The sequence below is a fragment of the Daucus carota genome, chromosome 1, assembly GCF_001625215.2.
Source record: "Daucus carota subsp. sativus chromosome 1, DH1 v3.0, whole genome shotgun sequence".
NCBI classification, from domain to species: Eukaryota; Viridiplantae; Streptophyta; class Magnoliopsida; order Apiales; family Apiaceae; genus Daucus; species Daucus carota.
In genome coordinates this window covers 16,410,850-16,434,471 of record NC_030381.2, presented here as the reverse complement: position 1 = coordinate 16,434,471, position 23,622 = coordinate 16,410,850, and the positions used below count along the sequence as shown (strand labels likewise).

Here is a 23,622-nt window from a genome sequence, read left to right as displayed (position 1 = left end):
CTACAGTTCATCACTACTACACTGCCGAGTTATATTGTTCCGTTGCATTTCAATTTTCTATCGTGATCTTGCCGAACGGGTAATTATGGAAGTTGCCCACGAACACATTGGTAGGTTTCGATTGCTTACAATTTGAAACTAAATGTCCTTATATGTATGATTTGTTTGCGTGATGGTTTGTAGAGTAATTCTTAATATAACATTCGTGATAAGATGCCAAGCATGCCAAGTACTTGATCTAATGTTACATCCAATCTTTTTGCTCGATTAGCTTGATTAAATATTGAATACTTCTTTGTTGGTTTATTTTTGTCAGATGTAATTCCACACATTGAAAGTTCTGAGTCAGATCAGACTGATTACGAAATAGAGCCGCAAAATTCCGAAAGCTCCTGTAGTTCTGATTCTGATCAAGAGGGGGAAGAACAGAATGAGGGACATAGTCCTGAGTCCGTGTGTTTTACATCCCCTGACGGTGTTAAATTTTGGACTCCTATTTGTGAAGATAGTAAGAAACCTCAATTAAATCAGCATTACCCTACGTTGGAGGATGCATTTATCTTTTACAAGGAATATGGCCGTATATGTGGCTTTGATGTGAGGAAGTATACGAAAAGAACTGATAGGTTTGGGAATTTGTATGCCAAATATTTAATATGCAATCGAGGTGGTTCTCCCAGGCCCAAAAAATTGTTAGATGATGAAGGTAATGTTGTTGAAGGTCCCTTCAGGAAGACAACATCTAAACGATGCAATTGTCCAGCGCAGGTTGTGTTGAAGACTGCTGGTAACCGTGGTTTTGTACTCATGGGTTTTATTGAGGAACACAATCACCCTTTTGTTTCAGGCGCTGGACGCATGTTTTTACGGTGTAACAGGCATGTGTCTCATGCTCATCAACAATTTATAATGGACTGTGCCCGGGCTAACATAGGTGCAACACGAGCCCATAGTTTGGTAAAAGAAATGACTGGGTCATACGAGAATGTCGGTGCAACTATTTCTGACTTTAAGAATTTTTCGAGGGATGTGAAAGTCCGTATTGGGGATCATGACACCGACAAGTTACTTGGAAAAATGAAGGATCGTAGGAGCAAACCTGAAAATTCGTTCTACTATGATTACAAAGTTGATATGAAAGGTCATTTGACTGGACTTTTTTGGACCGATGCCATTGGTCAAGCAAATTACGAAGTTTTTGGCGACATCGTCTCATTTGATCCTACATTTCGCACTAATAAGTGAGCTTTCTTACCTATCTGTAGTGCTACCACGCTTATGCATTTTGTTTTACAATGTTGTTTTACATGTAAACATCTTGAAGCTTCCTACATGTTACTATCTGTTACATTTTTTTATCTTACATTTACTAGACATGATCTTGTATTTTCAGCTTGCAATTGCAATAATTTATGAGTTGTCCTTGTTTCATATATGACGTGCCTCTATTTTGTTCCTCTTGTGTCCAGGTACAACATGGTTTTTGTCCCTTTTACGGGCGTTGACAATCATTGGAAGAATGTGACTTTCGCGGCTGGACTTCTATCGAATGAAAAATATAAAAGTTTTAAGTGGCTGATTAACACATTCAAGACAGCAATGGGACGAGCACCTTCATGTGTGATTACTGATCAATGCCCTGCAATAAGAAAAGCCCTGGAGAAATGGTGGCCTTCCACAAAGCATCGTCTTTGTATGTGGCATATTATGAATAAATTGCCTCTAAAAGTAAGTCATCAAGTTTTGCAATATAATCTGTTTCCGAAACTGGTTTTGTAACACTATTGCACTATTATGTAACACTATTGCACTATTTTGTTTATGTAGGTTGGTCCCAAACTGGCTTCTAATAAGAATTTTGTAGAAAAGCTAAAGTCTGCAGTGTATTCTGATCACCTTACACCTGAAGCTTTTGAAGAACGCTGGAAAGGTGTTATATCCGAGTTCAAATTAGAGTCTAATGTGTGGTTATCCGAAATGTTTAGCATCCGAGATAAATGGATCCCAGCCTTTTTTTCCGATATTGAAATGGCTGGACTGTTAAGAACCACATCTAGATCAGAGAGTTCCAATTTCTTTTTCCAGCATTATCATGAAAGTGGTGACACATTAGTTGAGTTTTACTCAAGCTTCGAAAGTGCCATGGACAAGCAGCGTTTGAGAAATGCGGATGACGAGAGGAGATCTGAGCAGATTCCATTAGCTGCTACGTCAATGAGCATAGAGTCAGATGCTTCGAATGTATACACCCTCGAGCTTTATTACATGATAAGGGAAGAGATAAAGTCAGGATGTTTCCACACAATTATGTCCGACATGTCCAGAGATGATGAGTATCGCTATTTTAAATGTAAAGATGAGCTGCTTAATGATCAGGTTTTTGAGGTACTTTTGTTTTTGACTAGCTCTGTACTTTTGTATCAGAATTAATGGTCTACTGCTATTTTGCGTGACATATTATTTATGGCTTCTCATGTCCCCATTCATATGTTTTCTGCTGCATTTTTTAGTCCTGCCATTGTTTATGCTACACTTTGACAGAACAATTTAGTTTTTAGAATTATTAGCGTGTGCAAGGTAATTGATTATTTGTGTTCTTCAGTGTGTAGTGTCATTTGAGTTTATTTGAAGTATACATAACTTCTCTTACTGCTAGTTCATCATGCTTTCCCAACTTTGCTATTTTCTTAGACTCCAATTATTACATTTTATTAAATGTTTACTGTATCTGCAAACAATTTATTCAATGTCTTAACCATGTTAGCTTACTATTTTATCGGATCAATGAGCTTGTTAAAGTATACTGTCATTTACCTACTCAATTCTAATGTCATGTTTCCCAATCATCATTTTTTATGTACTGATGTTCATTAACCATATTGCAGAAGGATGCTTTAGATTTTTATACTAGTCTCACTCTTTTTGTTTTTACTCCTACAATTATTTTACAGTCCCGCGGCTTATGTTTAATCTTGCTGCTTAGTAAAACCTTTTTATCCCTCTATTGCAGGTCTCTGTACGCCACCAGGACAGCCACGTTACCTGTAGCTGTAAATTATTTTTCCGAAGGGGCTATTTGTGTCGACATGCGTTTGCTGCACTTCACCAATGCGGTATAAAACAGATACCTCGTGCTTTCGTCAAACCGCGCTGGCAGAAAAATGCAATTAGAAACCATTCATTTCTAGGTTCAAGCAACAATGGTGGCACATGCGTAGACCGTGACAGAGCAAAGCTGAAAAGGACTCGTGCATGGTTTGAATTCAATAATTGCATTAGTGTGGCTGGAGAAAGCGAAGAGTTCCTTGATATTGTTCTTAATGGACTAAACACAGTTCACTCGTCACTATCTGAAAAGAAAGGTTCATGCAACATAGATAATAGTTCCAACAGAGCCGACAAGTTTATTGGTCCCGCGACTGCACCTGATATATCTGTAAGGAATCCAAATATAAGCCGGAACAAAGGGTGTGGAAGCAGGATAAAAAGTAGCCGTGAGATCTCGATAGAGAACCAGGGGACAAGGAAATGCAGCACCTGCAACAAGTTTGCGAGGCACAATTCTCGTACCTGTCCAGAAGGGAAAAATGTATCTACATCCTAGGCTGCATTTTTTTTGTAATCGTTCATTTTTACATTGTCATTTTCTAAAAAAATACTTGTATAATTGGTTGTCAAATGCTACTATGTTTTTTAATCCAGTGTTACAAAGGGCTTGCAATTACCTAGTCATACAATTCAAGTTGAGGAACATTAGTGTCATGTTCTCTACGTGTTTACTTATCTGAAAAGTTAGAATGTGTTGGTATATATGTGTTCTCAGCCGGTTAAATGTAAAAGAGTTTGGTAATTATGTCCTCTGGATATACAGTTTTTTAGTTAGTACAGGTGTATGGCACATACAGGATACCTCTCATTCAGTATTGTGATTCTCTTTTCAGAAGTGTTAGATTTTAAATATTTAGGCTTGCCATCATATTTTATAGGACTAACAAACTATGGATGTCATGTGGATAAAAGCTGTAGTACACTGAAAGACTTAAAAACATTTATAGATGTAAGGGTTTAACATGCATGGTATATAGAAGGACATGCAAATGTTGCAACTGTATTACTTCAAATAACCAAAACCTAGAAGAATTCTCAAATGTTATCCCCAATAAGAACGAAGTCACTAGATAGACACATCCAACTATAAATTACAATTACTTAGGAATAAAGAAATTTTAGTTCACTTTTGTTGCAACTTGCTCATACTAAACTTGACAAGGTAATTCAGGACTCTGTGCCTCTTTTTGTTCTGCGACCATGTCAGCATTCGGTGAGCATAAATGACTCTCAGCTTGTGGAGGACACTCTTCTGATTTTCCTGCAAAACAATTTCATAGACAATAAGTAGATGCCAGAGAGCTGCCATTTGTAAGTTATAACACCCTATTTATAGGCACTAGTGCTTACCACTTCTGTTCGCAGGCCACTCTTCCATGACATCGGATTTCCCATGTACGACTCAAGGTGTCTCATTACAAATACTCCACAGTCAACTGAGTTGTCCACGGTCTGCCAACTCATTTTCAACACTTGCGGCTTTAGGTTTACGATTTCTGAATACTTAGGCGGACGGTTACAGAGCAAGAAATGAATGAAGAGGTCATGCTGCAAAATGCATTACAATTAGCAAAATCCAAAAAAGCAATTGGTAGTGTTTTATGCATTATTCTTTTGACTGTAGTCGTATGTATTACATATACAGGACATTCTTACCAATCTTGGAAGGAGATCGCCATATGTATCCTCTATAGACATGGTTTGAACTCGGTTGTCTATAATCTCCCAACTCGGCTTCTTTATGTTGTAACACACAATGAAATGATGTGCTCCGGTGAAAATTGGAAAGTAGAACTAAAATGCAGGAGAGCAGCATCATTTATACAATAGCATTTATCATAGTTATAAATAAGCTAGACAAACTTATAAAAGTGCGAGATGTACCATGTCAAAGTCAGAAATGTCATATCGTTTGTTGTGGACCTCGTTAACCATATTCATAACCACATCCATATTATCATCAAATGCCATGTAGCGGTCCAACCTCCTATCCGTGTCACTTCCATCCATTAGCAGAGGACCATACTACACAGTCAAGTGAAGCACATCACAAATTAAAATAGGAATCACAATACTTCAATACATTTAATGTACTGTTAGCTTTGCAGTATTACCGTTGTTTCACTCGTTAGGAACAAACGCAGAGGTGATGCAGCTGATCTTAGGATCTCACTTTCATTTAACATATGCGTCCAAGTATCAATGACAGTAGACTCCACGAGCTGATTATCCTCCAAGGAATGAAAGTGCGCTTTTGTACAACCTCTATCCCTCCATGCGAAGATGTGCTCCCTGCAATATTAGTTCATGGTAAGTTCAAAAGTTTAACTCCTATATCTTTAATTCATATTAGACAATCCTCACTTTTCATTGCTTTTGTCCTTGCACAGCCAGTTCCACACGTCCTTCTCTTCTGAGGTTAAGGTGTGGTTGCTAATATCAGTGACACGGGTCACATATGGAGATCGGCAGCTTGCTGAAGGCAACATACCACGCCGTGGCCTGATTTTTGCAGGCCTGTCTTCGGCAGGCAACACACTATCTTCCGATACTAGATTTCTCGCATGAGTAACCAATTGTGGAGTTTTCTCGCAACTCTCCATATCGCGCCCAAGATTTTTGGGGAATAACTGCGACAGTCCCAAAGAGAAACTCGGCTCACTGACAACGCCCTCTACCCCTGCTGCTGCTTTTACACCCATTTGCGCAGTAGTGTTTGACAGACTTTTAGTTACAGGACTTGACTCTCCAAACATTTTGAAGAACAATTTGTATCTTTTCTTCAACTCAGATAATTTTCTATTCTGAGGGAAAAGAGCTAAGCTATCTATGAAATTTGTAAGACACCTGTTGTACACCACTTCCAAGTCCTGGAGATTAGTCTCAAATCGCGCCATATATGGCTGCAAAACAAATTTTTACACATAAGATACGTTTCAGATAAAGTTAAATAATATACTGTGCATAATAATGCCACTAGAACACAATATTAGCAATTTGCAGCAAGAAATTAATGAACACGATCAATTTGCAGGACTAAATAATAACAATTTCGAAAGACAAAATTCTCATTGAGTGCAACTTGCACACAGTTTCCAGTAACGAAAAAATGAAGAACTTAACAAAATAATAACCTTAACTTAGTCACAAAAAAAACGCTCCATTTTTTTGATGGCTACACTGAGGACAGAATATTAACAGCTTGCTACACCAAATATAAAAACAAGACAAAAATAATGTGCTCTAAGCAAGTTGCAGCACCAAATACTTACAATTTCGCAGGACAAAAAAGCAAAGGGCAAAATTACAGAGAATGCTCATCCACCGCAAGGCGTATAAAATAAATCACAGAATTAAATACTTAAGCCCAGACATTCAATCATTCAACAATTCCGGAACTAAACTCACTATCACACACTACAGGACATTGTCTACTAAAAAAAAATCTCAAAGAACCCAACAATGTCATGCAGGCACTAACTCGCAATCACAAATTACAACCTTCCCCCCTAAGCCCTCCAAAGCAAGCAGAACAATGATCCCATTAAAGAGATTACCTTGACAGTGTCGAAAAGTAACAATCTGATTACATGCAACTCAAGTGATGGACAGATTAAGTGTTTGTGCAGAACACCGTACCTTCACTCATCTTTCGCTTTGTTCTGTGCTGTTGCGCCGCTCTTATCCTCCGATTGCAAGTGCGAATCGATATCTTTCGAGCACCAATTTTGGAGGAGAAAATCCCGCACTACAAGTAACTGCAACTCGGGAGTGGGTTGGGGGATTGAAAGAAACCGCAGTATACGCATACGGATTCTTATACTGTCTTTTATGTTTTTAAAAATTAAAAAAAAAACACTCTGCTTTAAATATCATCCGTAGGATCAAAACTTATCTAACGGTTCTAGGCATGTACTCCAAGTACTCCATTTATTTTGTACTCCAAGGAGCCAAACTCATATATATATATATATAGGGATAGGATCAAATAAAAACTTTTTTAAGTTACAAACTTACAAACTTTTTTTTATTCTCCCATCGTGTTAATCCTTAGTTATATAAAGTATCCATGTTGAAAATTCTTCAAAAAACATCACAATTTTTAAAAATAACGCATAAATAAATCGCGTTTTCAACACATTTATAACTGGGGTTCAACATCGGGTGTTGAACACTAATTATCATTGTGTTGAACATATCTAAAAAGATGTTTAAACTATACCTCTGGGGTTTGGGTAGGGTCTAGAAACATAAATATTAGTTATATAACATGTTTACCTTAGTTCTTACATTTAAAAATTGGATTACGTACTTCTCCACCACTATTTTAATCGATGTTCAACAAAATATGTTAAAAAAATGTTGAACTCAAGTTATATATGTGTTGAACAAAAAAAGTTTGTAAGTTTGTAAGTTTGTACCAGAACCCTCCCCTATATATATATATATATATATATATATATATATATAGGGGATGGTTCAACGAGGAACTCCCTTCAGCGAGTAACTTGGTAACTTTTGATCTGAGCCATACAATACATCTACATGCGTGTAACTGTAAACCTAACACCCAGACACTTAAGCACGCGTGTAACCACATATTCACATATACTTTTTTAATTTGATTTTATATTTCGTATTATTAATATATATATTTTTAAATTATCATATTTTTTATGATCTATCTTTTTAATTTTTTGGGTATGCTCTTAAACTATATTACTATATTAAAATACATCAAAACTATAGTATATTCTGAACATATCCTTGTTTATTTATATATTTAATTTTACTTTTTATATTAAGCAACACTTATTTCACATATACTATTATGCATTTTTTTACAGAACATGTGTTCAGTAATTCTAATAATATTAATTTAAATTTATCTATTTTTTATAATATTAATTTATATGTTCTATATTTTATAAGACTATTTAAAATTATATGTTTTATACACATCTATGTATGACATAAAAAATTTAAAAAATATATGAAAACTAAAATAGCAAAATATAAATTACAGAACAAAATAAAAAGTATAGTAACGTCAAAAAATAACATTTACAAAATTATTTAAATCAATTACAGTACACAAAAAATAATACAGAACATAAGAATTGAAATACAGAACATATCATAAGTTTCATATTTTTTTACGGCGTGTTATGTATTTTTTAAAATCATCTATTTCTTAATAATTTTAACTTATATGAATCAATTTTTTTTTTTTTTGCTAAATTTATATGAATCAATTACAGTACACAAAAAATAATACAGAACATAGGATTTAAAATACAGAACATGTGTTATGTATTTTTCAAAAATCATCTATGTCTTAATAGTTTTAAATTTTATAATAAACATAGTTTTATATTATATTAATAATTAATCCATACACAAAAACAACTACATAACATAAATCCCTACTACGTAGAAGTCATGTCCTTGTTTCCAGGGTTTGGGTGTATGCACGTGTCTCTCCCTATTTTTATGCCGTGTCTTGTCTATGTTTTTAAACTTGACCGCTCCTTCTTTCATATATCATTGGCTCTCGTAAAGAGTTACTAAGTTACTATTTATAGTGGATCCTCAAGGAGAAGGCCCCTATATATATATATATATAGGCAAGTGATCAAATAGAAACTAATGTTATTCTAGAAACTAGAAACCACTCCCATGATCACTATTTATAACTACTAATATCACTCGTTTATACGCTATTTATCACTATTTTATGCAGTTAAATTAGCAATTTTTATTATTGATAATTGAGAAAATTTACTTATGTTTGCTAGTGGTTATCGATTATTGATGATCAATTATAGTTGTAGGAGGTCTATGATGGTAAAAAAATGATGAGATGAGTTGTGTGGTGGTGGTAAATAATCACTAGTAATGGCAAGTTATGGTGACAAGCGGTGGTAGGTCAATCGTGGGTATAGGTGACCGCGGTAGCAGTGGAATGGGTTGATAATGATGCCCGGAGGTTCATTAATGTGGTATGAGTGAAGATGATGATGACATATGTTGCATATATGTATATTTATATATCTATATTTCTGAGATTTCTTGTATAGGAAATAGTGATTTGTGATGTACAAACGAGTGATATTTGCAGTCAAAAATAGTGATAAAAAATTGGTCAGATACTAGTTTCTAGTTTCTAGGCTAATTTAGTTTCTATTGGAGTAAGCCCATATATATATATATATATATATATATATATATATATATATATATATATATATATATATATATATATATATATGCCAACATTCCAGATAGGGACTCCTTATATGGAGTTACATAGTGCGCCACTATAAATCATCAATTTTATTATAAATTCTGTTATAGAATACATATAAAACGTGATTCTAATATAGAATACTATAAAATATATCTATTTTAAGTAATTTAACACTTAAAATTTGATTAAAAAAAGTATATTTTCGAAACTGATTCTACAACAGAATAATTCTGGATGATTATTATTCTGTTATAGAATCATGTTGAGATATTGCATAATCTTTTGAATAAAAAAATTGTATAACTTCGTTTTCGGTTTAATAATCAAAATTTGCAATTATATTTCATAAAAAATATAATAGAATATATATTATGTATAACTCCATATAAGAGGGTATGCTATGGAGTGTTACCCTTTATATATATATATATATAGGCTTGTGCTCAAATGAGAACCCCAGCTAATGTGAGATATGAGATCTAATCTCAGCCGCACAATTTTATCCCTAAATTAAATCACAACCCAACATTTTATATTCTAAACTTATACTTCATCTCTACCCATTCCCCACCAACCACCCCCACCCCAGCCCCACTCACCACCATTGTCGCACATCAGCACACCACCATCACGCACACCACTGCCACCGAACATCATATCGACAGATCTCTCTCTCCAGCAACACGGCAGGCCGCACTCTCTCTCGCACTGCAGCAGCAAGACAGGCTCACCGGCATCGCAGTGGTCGCCGACATCGCTACATCACCACGCGGAAACTATTATTTCTGATGTTTCCAACAATTCCGGCGATTTTCCACTGCCTCATTCACACCAGGCCTAGCCTTTCCTCCGCGCGCATCACCATGGCGATTATATACATACACATCTGTTCAATCTCTTCCATCTCTCTCTTGTTCATTTTCAGCGATTTTACTTTGTAATTAGTGATTTTTCAGATTTGGTGGTTTGTAGATGGTGGTGGTTGTGATTATTGTAGTGATTTATACTTAAATATGGTGATTTTTATTATGATGTTGGTGGTCGGAGTTGATGAATGGAGCTAGTCGCCGGATCTGGTGAGCATGAATAGCCACTATTGTACAGTGGTAATAGTGGGAATAGTGATAATGTCTTTATGTGAGATATTGTGGTGATTTTATTCTTTATAATTTGATTCTGGTATGTTAAAGTGTTTTTTGTCTTTGTGTTGATTTTTTTCTTATGCGATAAGGAGTTGATTTTATAAGTATACGGAGTTTAAAGGCCTGGATAATATCACATAGTAAAGCTCAACAACAAATTGACAGAGTTTGGTTTTTAAGGTGTCTAGGCCAGTAAAGCACTGTTAAAAGCTCACTGAGTTATCTGTTGGTAGGCATTATATAATGCTCTGTTGCACGTTAATGTGTCTTAACATGTGTGTGGTGATTATGCGAGGATGTAGAGAGGTCAGAGAGATAGAACTAACATGATTTTTAACAGTAAAATAACTTGTAGCAAGATACTCTGTGTTTCTTCTATATGTGTTTTAAGGCTCTGTTCCCTCCTGAGTTGCAAAACTCAGACAAGCAAACTGCGTGCCTTCTTGTATCACTTTGACCTTGACCTTTGACTTTATCTCGTTGAGGTGCTTTTATTTTTTGTTTCATTTTTTTGGTGTCATGTAAGAGAGTAGTCCAGGCTTCTTCTTCCTTTTTTTGCCACCAAATATGAAGCTCTTTTCTCAAATTGTTCTTATACTATCTGTTAGTGGTGTATCATGTTATAAGCGCCTCACACAGATTAGTGATTTCGGAATTATTCATGTTTTTGCATTTTGGCTCTGATAGAGGCTGATTTAGCAGCTTTTAGTCATCGTCTTGTGTGATATGGTTCTCCTCTCACGTCATTCTGTCTAAAATACTATTAAAATAACTACTGATGATATATGGTAGTTGTGGACCTTGTTTTCTTTTTCTCCTATTGGGGTCGCCTTTACATCCATTTCTACCAGTCCAGTAGCAGTGACTTTTACTGTGTTAGTGTCATCAGTTATTTCAATAACAACTTCCATGGCAAGCTGAGAATATTCACTTTCCTGAGCTGCAATCTATTTATGCAAAATTATGTAGTCTTGTATTGATTATGTAGTGCTCATCTGACATTATGTTTTAAGTATTGATTTTATGTTATTTAATGTTACAGGCACTCAAAGACGACATAGCGCGCGTGTTATCCTCCAAAAGCTAAGAAGAAATATAAGCGACGAGATCATAACTATTGATGTGGAAAGCAATGAAAAGGGGGCTAATGAGAGTGTCATTAAGAGAAATACTAGAAGTAACAAGGAGGTGATCATTCAACAACAAAAGAAAGACTCAACCAGAGGTATTTAAATCCAAGATTTATTGATGCATTCTAGATTTTTGCATTTAGTATTGAGTATTGCCTTTACTGCTGAGCTTTTTTGTTTAATAATTAATTTATGGTGCAGTGAAAAATGTTGCTGAAACTACCTCTGACGATGATTTTGAAACTCCACCTCGAAAATCGTTGAAAACAGCTGTGCAAAAGAGATTGCCTAACAAAGTTGACGAACGACCGAAAAAAAAGCAAAAAGAGAACAATGATAAAGGTAAAAACAAAGGAGGCCAGAAACAGAAAATAGAGCAGAGGGACAAGATTATAAGCAAGGTACGATTATTTTACACTCCAAGTGTCATTCCTGTTGTATATTCTAATCGTTTATTTTCAACTGAAAAATATTGGTGCTCTCATGCACAATAGTCACTAGTATAATGTTGCACATTCACATTCATATTCATAATTTTTGTAACTTCTACAGGAAGATGAAATAGCACAGATTAGAAACTCTCCTAGACTTTTATGTGATATGATTTCTGCATTATCTGACGAACAAGAGGAGTGGGTGAAGAGTGCAGGGTTCGGGAGTTTAGTAGACTTTGAATTGTGGGAGATACCTCAGAGATTGGCCTATAAAGTCCTAGAGGCTTTCGATGAAAAAAAATGCATGTTAGTACTCCAAAGCGGCAAAATAAAGATAACTGATCATCTTGTGCATGAGATACTTGGTCTCCCTTGTCGTGGACATGAAGTTAAGCTGGCGCAAGGTGATTCGAGGTATGATAGACTGCTGGAGTGGAGAGAACAATTCTCAGTTTCTGAAGGACAGAGCCTGATTAAAGCAAGTGATGTGGTGGAAAAGATGAGGCAGAGTGGGGTAGTTGATGACCTATTTAAGATCAACTTTCTAGTGGTGATGGCAAATGTTCTAATCAGATCAAACACAAACAACTTTGTGGCCCAGTCCATAATTTCGTTTGATGACGATCTTGATAATTGTGCAAAATATAACTGGGCTTCATATTTGATACGGAGTTTGGTGATTACAAAGCAAAGGTGGAAGCGCACATCATCACTTTTCTATACCGGACCAATGATATTTCTACTTGTAAGTTAACTTTTAATTGCCTTCTGCTTGTTTATTTATATGGGTGTGTACTATTATAATCACTTGTTATGCTACTTATATTGCAGATTTTGTATGTTGACCGAGTTGTGTTCAACATAAACACAAAAGTACCAAGGAAACAACCAGCTTTTAGAGGTTGGACAAAGGAGAAACTCAAAGAAAGGGAAGTCATGGAATTGGAACCAGGTGCTTTTGGTTCTGGGAAAATACTAAGAGATGCAACTCCTCAACAATCAAACCAAGCACATAAATCTGCAGAGGAATGGGTAAACACACTTCCATATCTCACAAGTTTGCTAAATTTTTGCCATAATTCCAGTTTACTCGAGTTATGTTCTTCAAACTATTTTCTACTCGGACATGGGCATTGTTTTTCACACCCATGAGATTTCTAACTTTTTGCCATAATTGGTTTCTAACAACTCATAATTTCACATAATAGGTGGAAGATGATTGACAAGCTGAAAATGGAGAAATTTTTGCAGAACAAAATAATAATGGAGATGATCATCCGGGTGTAGATAATCATCCGTGTGGAAATGATCAGTCGGGTGGAGATGATCAGCCAGATGACATAACAGAGGTACAACTCATATTTTTAATCACCCCATAATCACCACATATATGTGATGATTATGTGGTGCTTTAAGTTTATGCACCATAAACTATCTGAACCACTCATCAAATTTTGCACAGTCACCCTATTTTAATAAAACTACAGTAAATGATAGTGGAATGTAGATATTGCTTGTTTTGGTTTTTGTAAATAAAAGAGTAGTAGTATGTGTAAGTCAGAGAATTGATAGTGGTTTAAGAGAAATTAGTGATTGTTAGTTGAGGTTGATTCTAGATTGTGACTTTCATAATAGAGGTACAATTCACATTATAATCATCATATAATCATCACATATATGTGATGATTATGGGGTGATTTTAATTTATACACCATAACCCTGTTCAAACTGAAAGGGGAATTGAATTTCATATTTCTATACTCTGTTTTTATTATATTCAGTAGCTTACCATTTCCAAAATCATTATTTAATCACCACAAAATTTCACCTATAGTGATTAACTTATCTATATTTGTAAGACTTTATTGTACAGTCTTATCACTTATTGTATGTAATGTTTTTTTATTAGGATTGGTGGGAAACTCTTAATGTGAAGGTTGCTTTATTAATGGATGCAAACATCCAACTGATGGAAGCAAAAAATGTATATGATGCTGAGTTGGCTATTGCAAAGAACTTATATCCAGATGACGAGAAAATTGTTGATATGGAGGCAAAGGTGAACACTGCAATGGAGACGAACAAAAATTGGATGGAAAGTGCAAGTAATCCTGAAGATTTGGTCGATGATGAACATGTCTCACTAGGGGAAGTTAGAGATGAGCCAATAGAGCAAGTTGATTTACCTCCCGATGCTGATGATCATCTTGACATCATTGCTTGGTTGAAATCCCCAGAAGGAATAAAAGAGTTTGAAAAAGACTTTGACGACTTCGATTACCCGTCGTTCTCATTGGGCATAAGTCAGATTTGCCAACAAGTGCAGGAGGAGCATGGAGAGGTTGAAACAAGAAAAGAGCATATGGAACCTGAAAAGAAAACAAAGAGGGACATCAAAGTGGGACCAGCTTACCGGTCGCCATATGTGCAGCGAAACACAAATATCATCTCCCATTACTCAAGACAAGAAATTGCTGTCTACAGGTGGATGATTCAAGAAGGCAAAGATGAGCTGTAAGTTCTTTAAATCACCTCTTATCACTCACTAAATAATTGCATCCCAACTCTTATACTACTGAACATAAAAATATTTCAGGGAAAATATTTTTGTGTGTAAAGAACAAAAATTCCTCCGAAAAGTGATTCGAACACTCAGTCCTGGGAAAAAATTGTCATATTCAGTTATAGATATATGGTCAATTTTGATGAACGACAGGGAAAACTATAAGTCCCCAGATTCCCCAATGCGCCTCTATTTCGACATTGCTTTTTCGGTAAATTCTTTCTTTATTTTAACTATTAAATCTGTAATTTAGTAAAACAAAATTCATATTTATAATGTACTAATTTCTTGACCTCATATTTTTCAGATAGGACCATTGGATGATAAGAATAGTGAAGAGGCTCAATATCAGATGTTTAAAAGTGAAATGGAGCACTTCTTTAATAGATATCCAAATATCAGATTTGAAGGAAGTGATTTGGTAAAATGTTTATTTGCCTACTAAACTATAAAAAAATTGTTTAGTTAAATAATAGATGATTATATGATTAGGATTATTTATGCATGATATTTCCAAAACTTCATGACTTGCAGCTGTTCTTCCCAGTCTATGCAAATAGACATTTTTACTTGGTCTGCTTCAACTTAAAGAAGCAAGCATTCGAAGTTATAGACAACATCCGCCAGGGGAAAAATGCAGGAAAATATTATGGGCCAAGAATTAAACTTTTGGTATTTTTTTGTTTTTGCAACCACATAGCTAATAATCATCACTATAATTGCATTATACATTTTGTTTTTGATCATGTTCGAACTGCTCAGTGTACCCTATATATATCAACTATGCTTTTGACTGATAGATGATTGAGTAGACAACAGAAGCAAAATCGGTTGTTTTAGTTTAAATTATAGGATGTATAATTTAAATCACCACATAATCATCACATATGTGGTGATTATGTGGTGGTTAAAAGTATTTATATAAATTATGTGGCTGTTTTTGATTATATTTATATTAGGAGAGGTCATATGTGATGGTTAAAAGTATTTATATATGAGTTAAAAGTATTTATATATGGTCATATGTGGTTAAAAGTATTTATATATGAGTTGATCATCTGTGATAGTTTTAGATTAGGAGAGGTCTCAAGTTCGAACTTTCTTTCCTCCACTATTCTAAAAAAATCAGTTTGGACAGTAAGGTTGAATATTACCTCAATATATGGGTTCTTAGTTAACCACTATGTGATCTAGAAGAAAATCGGCTTTCTGTAATCCTGAGAAAATGGGCTTTCAATTGAATGGAAGTGGTAAAGATATGTAACTGAATGAATCACATTTCCTAGCACCTTATTGTCTTACGAGAGCTTGTAGGTTAAAGTATTTAATGACAGTAAATATTTATATTGCAGCGTCGACACTTTGAGAAATACTTGTTGGAGAACAACTTAAGTTTGTTGGCTAATTTGGTGAAAAATTTAAAACCATCTTACTTGGTAATGCCTTGGCAAACAATTCAAAATGACACGGATTGTGGATTGTTTTTGATGAGACACATGGAGACCTACATGGGGGATGCGAAGACCTGGACAAGTGATTTGAAACCCGAAAATATGAGTAAACTTTAATATGTACTTTCGCATAAACATGTTATATACTGTCATCTCTCTAATTCATTTTGAATATGCTTTTTTTGATTACAGTATGGACAAACAACACAGTTGGATAAGATTCGTGCAAAGTATTGTCATGCTATTTTGGCTTCTCCGTTGAATGAGATAAGACAAAAAATCCTCGATGAAGCAAAACTTTTATACAACAAGATGGCATCTGAGAGAGTTATGAGTATAGTGATTGAAGCAAGTAAACGCAAGGGTGCACGTGTCCATGGGAAAAAGATGATCAAAGGAAGGGTTTTATTCGATGAAGATTGAAAAAATTATGTAGGCAATAGAATCAAGAATATAACAGGAGTTTTTTGGTAAATGCCGAAACAGTTATGCGCTTTAGTTCTTATTCTTTTTTCAAATGTATGTAAAAGAAACGCGGTATTGGCTTGGATCATATCTAAAGCAGCTGAAAACTGTTACTCCTTATTAACTAATCTAGTGATACATTGCCTCGGAATTTTTATAACTTAGATATCTCATCTATTTTCCAGTCATTAGTGGGAAGACAATTTTATTTGGCATTTGATAGTGTACCAGGTTAATCAAAACAATATTAAATTAAAATAAGTGGGTTTCGGCACCAAATAACCAAATTTGGGGTAGTAATGCCCCAAATATCAAAACACTCCATAATTGGCCATCACTGACATTTAGAGACGCACATGGGGTAGCGTTTTGATTTTTTTAACCAAAACACTACATTGTGTAGCGTCTTGATTTTTTATATTTTATTTTAAGTGAACACGCTACTTTCACTACCGTTTAATTTACAGTGCGAATTTAATTTACAGTGCGAATTAATCATTCTGCAACCCAAATCTAAACCCTAAATGTTAACGGTTGTAAAATAATTTATTCCGCCGGCGTCTCGGCTTCAGGGCCTTCGGCCCTTCAGCCTCGCATCATTAGGGTTTAGGCTCGAGGGAGTAGGGCCTACCGGCCCTACACCCTCAATCCTAAACCCTAACCGTCGGCCAATTTAATATAGAGTACGAATTAATCATTCTGCAACCCAAACCTAAACCCTAAATGTTAACGGTTGTAAATAAATAATTTATATAAAAATAAATAATTTATATAAAAATAAATAATTTATATATTTATTTATTTTTATATTTAAATTCGATTTTACACGAAACACGACACGAGAACGACACGAAAACAGTGGTACATGACACGAAAATACACGAACGCTAAACGGGTCGGTTTTGTGTTTGACCTTTGACTACACGACACGAAAACACGAAAAGGTACACGACACGAAAGTACACGATCTGCACGAATTGCCATGTCTACCAAATATGAACCCTTAAATATTAACTGACTATTAATTAAGTTCAAAAGGATGAAAAGAAAAATATAATTACCTGTTAGGGAATATAAAAATCACCACTAGAGCATAAATAAAATCACCACTAGGGAGTGCCAAATTTTATTTTTTACTTTATAAGTAAGAGTGGGTCACTTATTTGGAAGCAAAATAACCACACATAGAAGCAAAATCATCACTACAGCATAAATAAAATTCCCTGAATCATGAAATGTGAAATTTTATTTTTTACTTTATAAGTAAGAGTGGGTCACCTATTTGGAAGCAAAATCACCACACATAGAAGCAAAATCACCAGATACATATGAATTAAAGATTCTAACTAAACATCCCAGTACATTGAAAAAAGCAGAGGTAAAACATTATAGAATTGACTAGTACTAGTATATACATCTTCAGAGGCCAAAAACACTTTAACATCAACTTTCTGCAACTTTCTTCTTGGTAGGGCATGTCCTTTGGTCATGGAAGGTTGAGGAACATAATTTGCATTTCCTGGCCTTTTTCTTGGCTTGATTTATTGCTTTCTCCCTTTCACCAACAATCCTTTTTAAACCGGATCCTTTGTTTTTACATTGCAATGGAGGCTGGATACTAATGTCTCCAGTAGGCCTTTTGCCTATCAAGTTCGCCATGAAATCTTGCTTTGTAAATCCACCACTCGCATCACCAAGTTCAGAATTTAAGTCTTGAATTGACTTATTAACCTGCTTAAGTTTATCAAGATCATTTCCTGCTTTAGTCACACATTTATGAAAATTAAACCACAAATTTGTCAATTCTTTTGAGATGGCTCCCATGCTTTCCTGATCATCAGATACACCAAACATTTTCAACGAAACCTTATTTTCAGCATTCTTCATCCAGCGATTAAGAACAAGCCGCCTAGGTATCTTCACCACTTCAAAGTGATTAAGTGCACAGAATGCGTGCCTACATAAAATGCCGCACAGAAGAAACTTCTTACAAGAGCAATCAGCATGGCTCTTACTGACTTTCACCTATAAAAGTTAACAAGTAATTGAATAAGATTAGAAAAAACAGGAATACTCACCACAGAAAAAAGATACATAATTTCACGGAAATAGAATTATTATGAAATTACAAATAATGCACTAAGATTACCTGAAACAGAACATCTTTCATTTTAACATCCTTCATTACATACGTTTTAATGCCATTTGTTTCTGGCCCAATACTTTAAATTCGCATGTCATCACGAGCTGCCAAGATCTCTTCCTGCACTTTATAAAAAACTGAACGAGTGTACAACTCAGAAGCATCATCTTCAAGATAGAGTTTTGAAACTAGAGCGGGTTTTCCAGATCTACACTCGTGATTCAACCTCTTTGTTTCTGAGCGCTGCTTATCCATTGCACTTTCAAATCGAATGTAAAACTGACACAAACTACTGCCACTTTGATGAAAATGACTGAAGAAAAAGTTTTCACTTTCGGATCTCGATGTCGTCCGAATTAGACCATACATTGGTTTATCACGAAAATATGCAGGGATCCACAACTCTCTCATATCATACATATCTGTCAGCCAACGATTATCTTCTAACTTGAATTCTTTTATAACTGATTTCCACCCTTCCTCAAACTCAGCAGCCTCTATAGTAGAAGACCATATAACATTCTTCATTTTTCCCATAAATTCAGTTTCTTTGCACAAAAAGTTGCCAAGCTGCACATGACGAAAACACACACATTAACAAAACTAAATAGTAAAAAAGAATCACCAAATCATATTAAACATAGTATACCTTGGCAGGGAATTTTTCGGTTATATGCCACATGCACAAACGGTGCCTAGTGGCAGGAAAATCATCAGTTCCTTTAAAACAAATGGGTACAGCCTGCTTCATTGCTGGACATTGGTCGGTCACTATACAAACAGGATTCCTACCCATAGCTTTCAATAGTGCTTTAAATGCCCAACTAAAATGTTCAACATCTTCTTTCGAAAGAAGGGTCGAGGCAAACGTCACACATTTGTTATGTTTGTCCACTCCGGTAAATGGAGCAAAAATCATATTGTACCTGCCAAGAATGATTGCATATAACGTGGCAGCTAGAAAAAATCACCAGGAAGATAATTAAAAATCACCATCTAATAGTATCACAATTTTGCTTTATACTCCGAGTGCTTATGAAATTCATGTTAACTCAAGTAATAAGCAGAATATTGAATAACTCAGATAGTTTCAAATTCACAACACACTATGTTAACAAAAGCACATGTATTAATAAAAAAGATAACTAAACTGATTTTAAAGTACTTGGTAATATATGATAGCAATAATAATGAGTCCTAAACAGCAAACATCAAAAGGTTTGGTCAGGTGTCCAAACTTTATAATTGAACTCACTTGTTCGTGTTGAATGTTGCATCAAAAGATACCGCATCGCCATAGAGCTCATAATTTCTTCGTGCCGTAGCATCAGCCCAAAACAGTTTGGTCAGGTGACCATTGTCATCAACCTCATAATCATAGAAAAAAGAGGGATTTGTTTCTTGATTAACTTTAAATTTCTCAATAACCATTTCACCGTCATATTCGCCAACAAATCCTTTTAGATCTCTATCAAAATTCCTATAATCTCTTGACGTGGCTCCAACATTCTCATATCCTCCAACCATCTCTTTTATCAATCTAAATGCCTTGCTTGCACCAATATTAACTTTACTAGCATCAAACACAAAATTCATAGAACACGTAGACATTTGACGATTTCCTCTTAAGAACTGCCTACAATCTTCGGAAACCAAGGGGGGATTGTGTGCTTCAACAAAGCGAAAAATAAAATATATCTGACCAGGGGCAAATTTTAAAACAAGTTTCGCATGACATCCACACCTACCAGACATAGTCCTCCTCCTCTTACCCAACTGAGTTGTACTTCCCTCAGAACTACTGTTATTTTCACTATTACCAGCCCTACTACAAACCAAATACTTGCTTATGATGGTACCATCATCGTGTTTCTTCTCAGCACTACGACGAATATCAAATCCACACACTCGTGCATACTCCTTATAAAAAGCAATACCAGATTCAAGATTTGCAAATGACTTGTTCAAACACGGCTTCAGATTCTCATCATCAACAGTATAAGGAACATAATACTTATGTCCACCAGGACTAACCGTACAACCAGAATCAACTTCTTCGATGTCATTTGAAGAGTAACTGTCCGTCTCCATATCACGTAAATCATCAGCAAATCCAATACCTATAACAAAAGAAAATCAAAGTTAAAACTAACTGAATTCAGAAAAGGCTAATACATAAAAAAATCACCTCAAATGCAAACAAAAATCACCACATCAAATTATTGAACAAAATTAAAAATCCTATAAATCAAATTATTAGACAACTCAGAGTAAGTGAATTGTACACAAAATCACTACAAATCACAACATAAAATCACCGAATCAAGTTATCGAGCAAAATAAAAAATAATTATTATAAATCAAATTCTTAAGCAATTGATAATCAGTATATTCTACACAACTTCACAACAGTTTCTAACAACAAATCACCTCATCATATTATCAAAAAAATAAAAAATATCCTATATAATCATGTTGTTATGCAGCTCAAAATACTTTAACTATAAACAATATCACTACACTTTACAACAAAAAATCACCTCATCGAGCAAGTATAAAACTCAGTTACAAAAATACATCTACAGTGACCTTTACACCAAATCAATGCTCAACTAAAACAACATCGTCTTTAAATCACCTAGAATATGCTCCAACACATGCTCAAAAACTGAATTAAAGATCTTCGAACAAAATCGAAACATAAACTACACAAAATTATCCAAACTATAAAGAAACTACCTTGATTTGAACTTATCTTGAGCAAATCTTCAGTAGTCATGATGAAAGCAACGTAATTGATGCAGAGTTTGAGCGAAGATAACGAGAGGCAGAGCGATTTTGAGGAGAGAGAGAAAGAGGTTAAGTTTAGAGAGATAACTGCTAACTAAAACTAAATCAGAATAGAGTTAAAAGAAACGGTTTTTATATTTTTATTATTATTAAAAATCAACGTCTCAGATTTAACGTGGTTTGTAATATTTGTAGGGCTGAGATTAAATCTCATATCTCATTTAATTTGGAGTTCTCATGTGATCACAAGCCTATATATATATATATATATATATATATATATATATATATATATATATATATATATATAGATGAGTTAGGTTTTATGGAGTACACAAAAACATTGGAGTATTTGAGTAGAAAATTTAAAATATATATATAATTTGGTCATTTAAATTTAATTTTTTTAGTCCTACTATATTTGTAAACATTCGACAACCTGCAAATTTTGTTCTGCAATATAAACATTGTAATCAAAACGTAGAGCAATTACTTTTATAAATCAGAGAACACTATGTTTTGCAATATAACTAACTAATAAGCAGAACATAAATCTTAATATACTTGTCAAAGTTGAAGAATATTATTGATTCATTGATAATTTTGTTTAACACAACTTATAAATGATAAATTACATAAAAATTTGGATAATGAAAGATATTTTTTTTGATTAAACTAAAAGTTTGTGACTCGTACTCCAATGTTTTTGTATACTCCATGGAACTTAACTCTCTATGTGTGTGTGTGTGTTGATTCTGGTACTGCTAATTGTTATGGATGCAGGAGCTTCTTGCATAACAAGGTCGGAACATTCATGGTGGTAGTAGAGAAGAGATCTAGGGGCGGAGAAGAAGGATGCTAATTGGCAATAATTGTGCCTTAATTAAGAATATTAATTATTCTTAATTAAGGGTTTTTGTACCATTTATGGCAACTATGATTGAGGAATTTTTTGGCCTACAGAGCCGTTTAAGTGCCATAATGTTGGCTCATTTATGTCTTTAGTTTAGTTTTTTTTCAAATTCACTCATATTCCTTTTATTCGGTTTTCTCTTATTTTTAGGATGTTTGAAAGAGATTATATGAATTTACTTATTAAGGCTGCTTTCGAGAAGACGCGAACCTTGGTGGACAAGACAATTGAGCTACAAATATTGATGGAAGTGAATAAAGAAGACATCAGTTTTTTTAGTTTGTTTTATAAATGATGTCGACTTTCAATATTCAGTGCTTCATTACTTCCCTCCTCTTTCACAAGATTTAACTTCAGTAAATTTTTTTTAATATTAATGAAGACCCTTCCTTGATAAAATTTTAGATCCGTCACTACTTGTGAGATTGAGTTTTGTTAAAAAAAATTCATGAAAATATATTATTTGCTCCACCTTAAATATGATAAGTCAAATTATTTGTTTATGTCTAAGAATTGTTTTGGGTCAATATATTGTATATTTTGGCTTGACGATCCCAAAAGACTCGTCAACACGTAAATGTTACAGTAAATAAATATAATAAATATAAATTTTTGTGTTAATTTATTAAAAAAACTTTAAATAATAAAACATATAAAAATTAATATGTTAATAAGGATGAAACTTCATCACAAAAGTACAAGAAGTTAGAATGCCAAAATTAACTTGTTTAAGTACTAAATTAAAGAAACATATTAGATTGATAATTATGAACTTTTTACGAATATAAAAATTAGTTACATTTAAATTGTCCTTTTTAAGAAAGCATACAAATTACATAATCGAGTGGCTATTAGATCTCTAAACTCAAATTTAATTTGCATTTGAATGATTGAACCGAAAACCTTGCAAATGAATCAATAAACTATAAATAACTGACAATGGATTATAGGATATTAAAAAAACTACCTTCGTTAAAATACTTATAGATCAAATCAATACTCCCTTCATCCCACTTGTTTTGTCTTGTTTGACTTTTAATGTAAATTGAGTAAATTGACCACTTAATTATCAAATACCAACTGAATTTTAGATTTTATTATTTGTAAATTTATAATTATTTATCCTTTTAATTAAGACAAACTTAAGCAATAACAAATAATTTGAATTTTATATTTAATTTGAATTCAAATTTAAATTAAATATTCCTTCAAACTCTTTTTGTGCGACCCTTT

At 34.1% G+C, this 23,622-nt stretch overlaps 4 protein-coding genes across 4 annotated transcripts; 2 read left to right on the top strand and 2 right to left on the bottom strand.

Annotated features, from left to right (window-relative positions):
• Positions 1–85: 85 nt before the first annotated feature.
• On the top strand, positions 86–3,604 carry LOC108218162 (protein FAR1-RELATED SEQUENCE 6-like). The gene is made up of 5 exons (XM_017391083.1): positions 86–110; positions 317–1,241; positions 1,470–1,728; positions 1,828–2,385; positions 3,011–3,604. The coding sequence occupies exons 1-5, from the start codon at positions 86–88 to the stop codon at positions 3,602–3,604; spliced, it is 2,361 nt and encodes a 786-aa protein (XP_017246572.1).
• Positions 3,605–11,728: 8,124 nt separating this feature from the next.
• Positions 11,729–16,501, top strand: LOC108218151 (uncharacterized). The gene is made up of 9 exons (XM_064094065.1): positions 11,729–12,809; positions 12,896–13,096; positions 13,273–13,413; positions 13,974–14,578; positions 14,661–14,838; positions 14,935–15,048; positions 15,162–15,299; positions 15,980–16,063; positions 16,271–16,501. Exons 4-9 carry the CDS (start codon positions 14,013–14,015, stop codon positions 16,499–16,501), a joined length of 1,311 nt encoding a protein of 436 aa, XP_063950135.1. The 5' UTR covers positions 11,729–12,809; positions 12,896–13,096; positions 13,273–13,413; positions 13,974–14,012.
• A 1,485-nt stretch (positions 16,502–17,986) lies between these two features.
• LOC108218139 (uncharacterized) lies at positions 17,987–18,728 on the bottom strand. Its single transcript, XM_017391063.2, has 2 exons — positions 18,693–18,728; positions 17,987–18,568 (listed from the first exon to the last, which is right to left on the bottom strand). The coding sequence occupies exons 1-2, from the start codon at positions 18,726–18,728 to the stop codon at positions 17,987–17,989; spliced, it is 618 nt and encodes a 205-aa protein (XP_017246552.2).
• A 39-nt stretch (positions 18,729–18,767) lies between these two features.
• On the bottom strand, positions 18,768–21,465 carry LOC108218118 (protein FAR1-RELATED SEQUENCE 5-like). The gene is made up of 4 exons (XM_064094003.1): positions 21,426–21,465; positions 19,942–20,806; positions 19,336–19,612; positions 18,768–19,256 (listed from the first exon to the last, which is right to left on the bottom strand). The coding sequence occupies exons 1-4, from the start codon at positions 21,463–21,465 to the stop codon at positions 18,768–18,770; spliced, it is 1,671 nt and encodes a 556-aa protein (XP_063950073.1).
• Between the last annotated feature and the right edge of the window lie 2,157 nt (positions 21,466–23,622).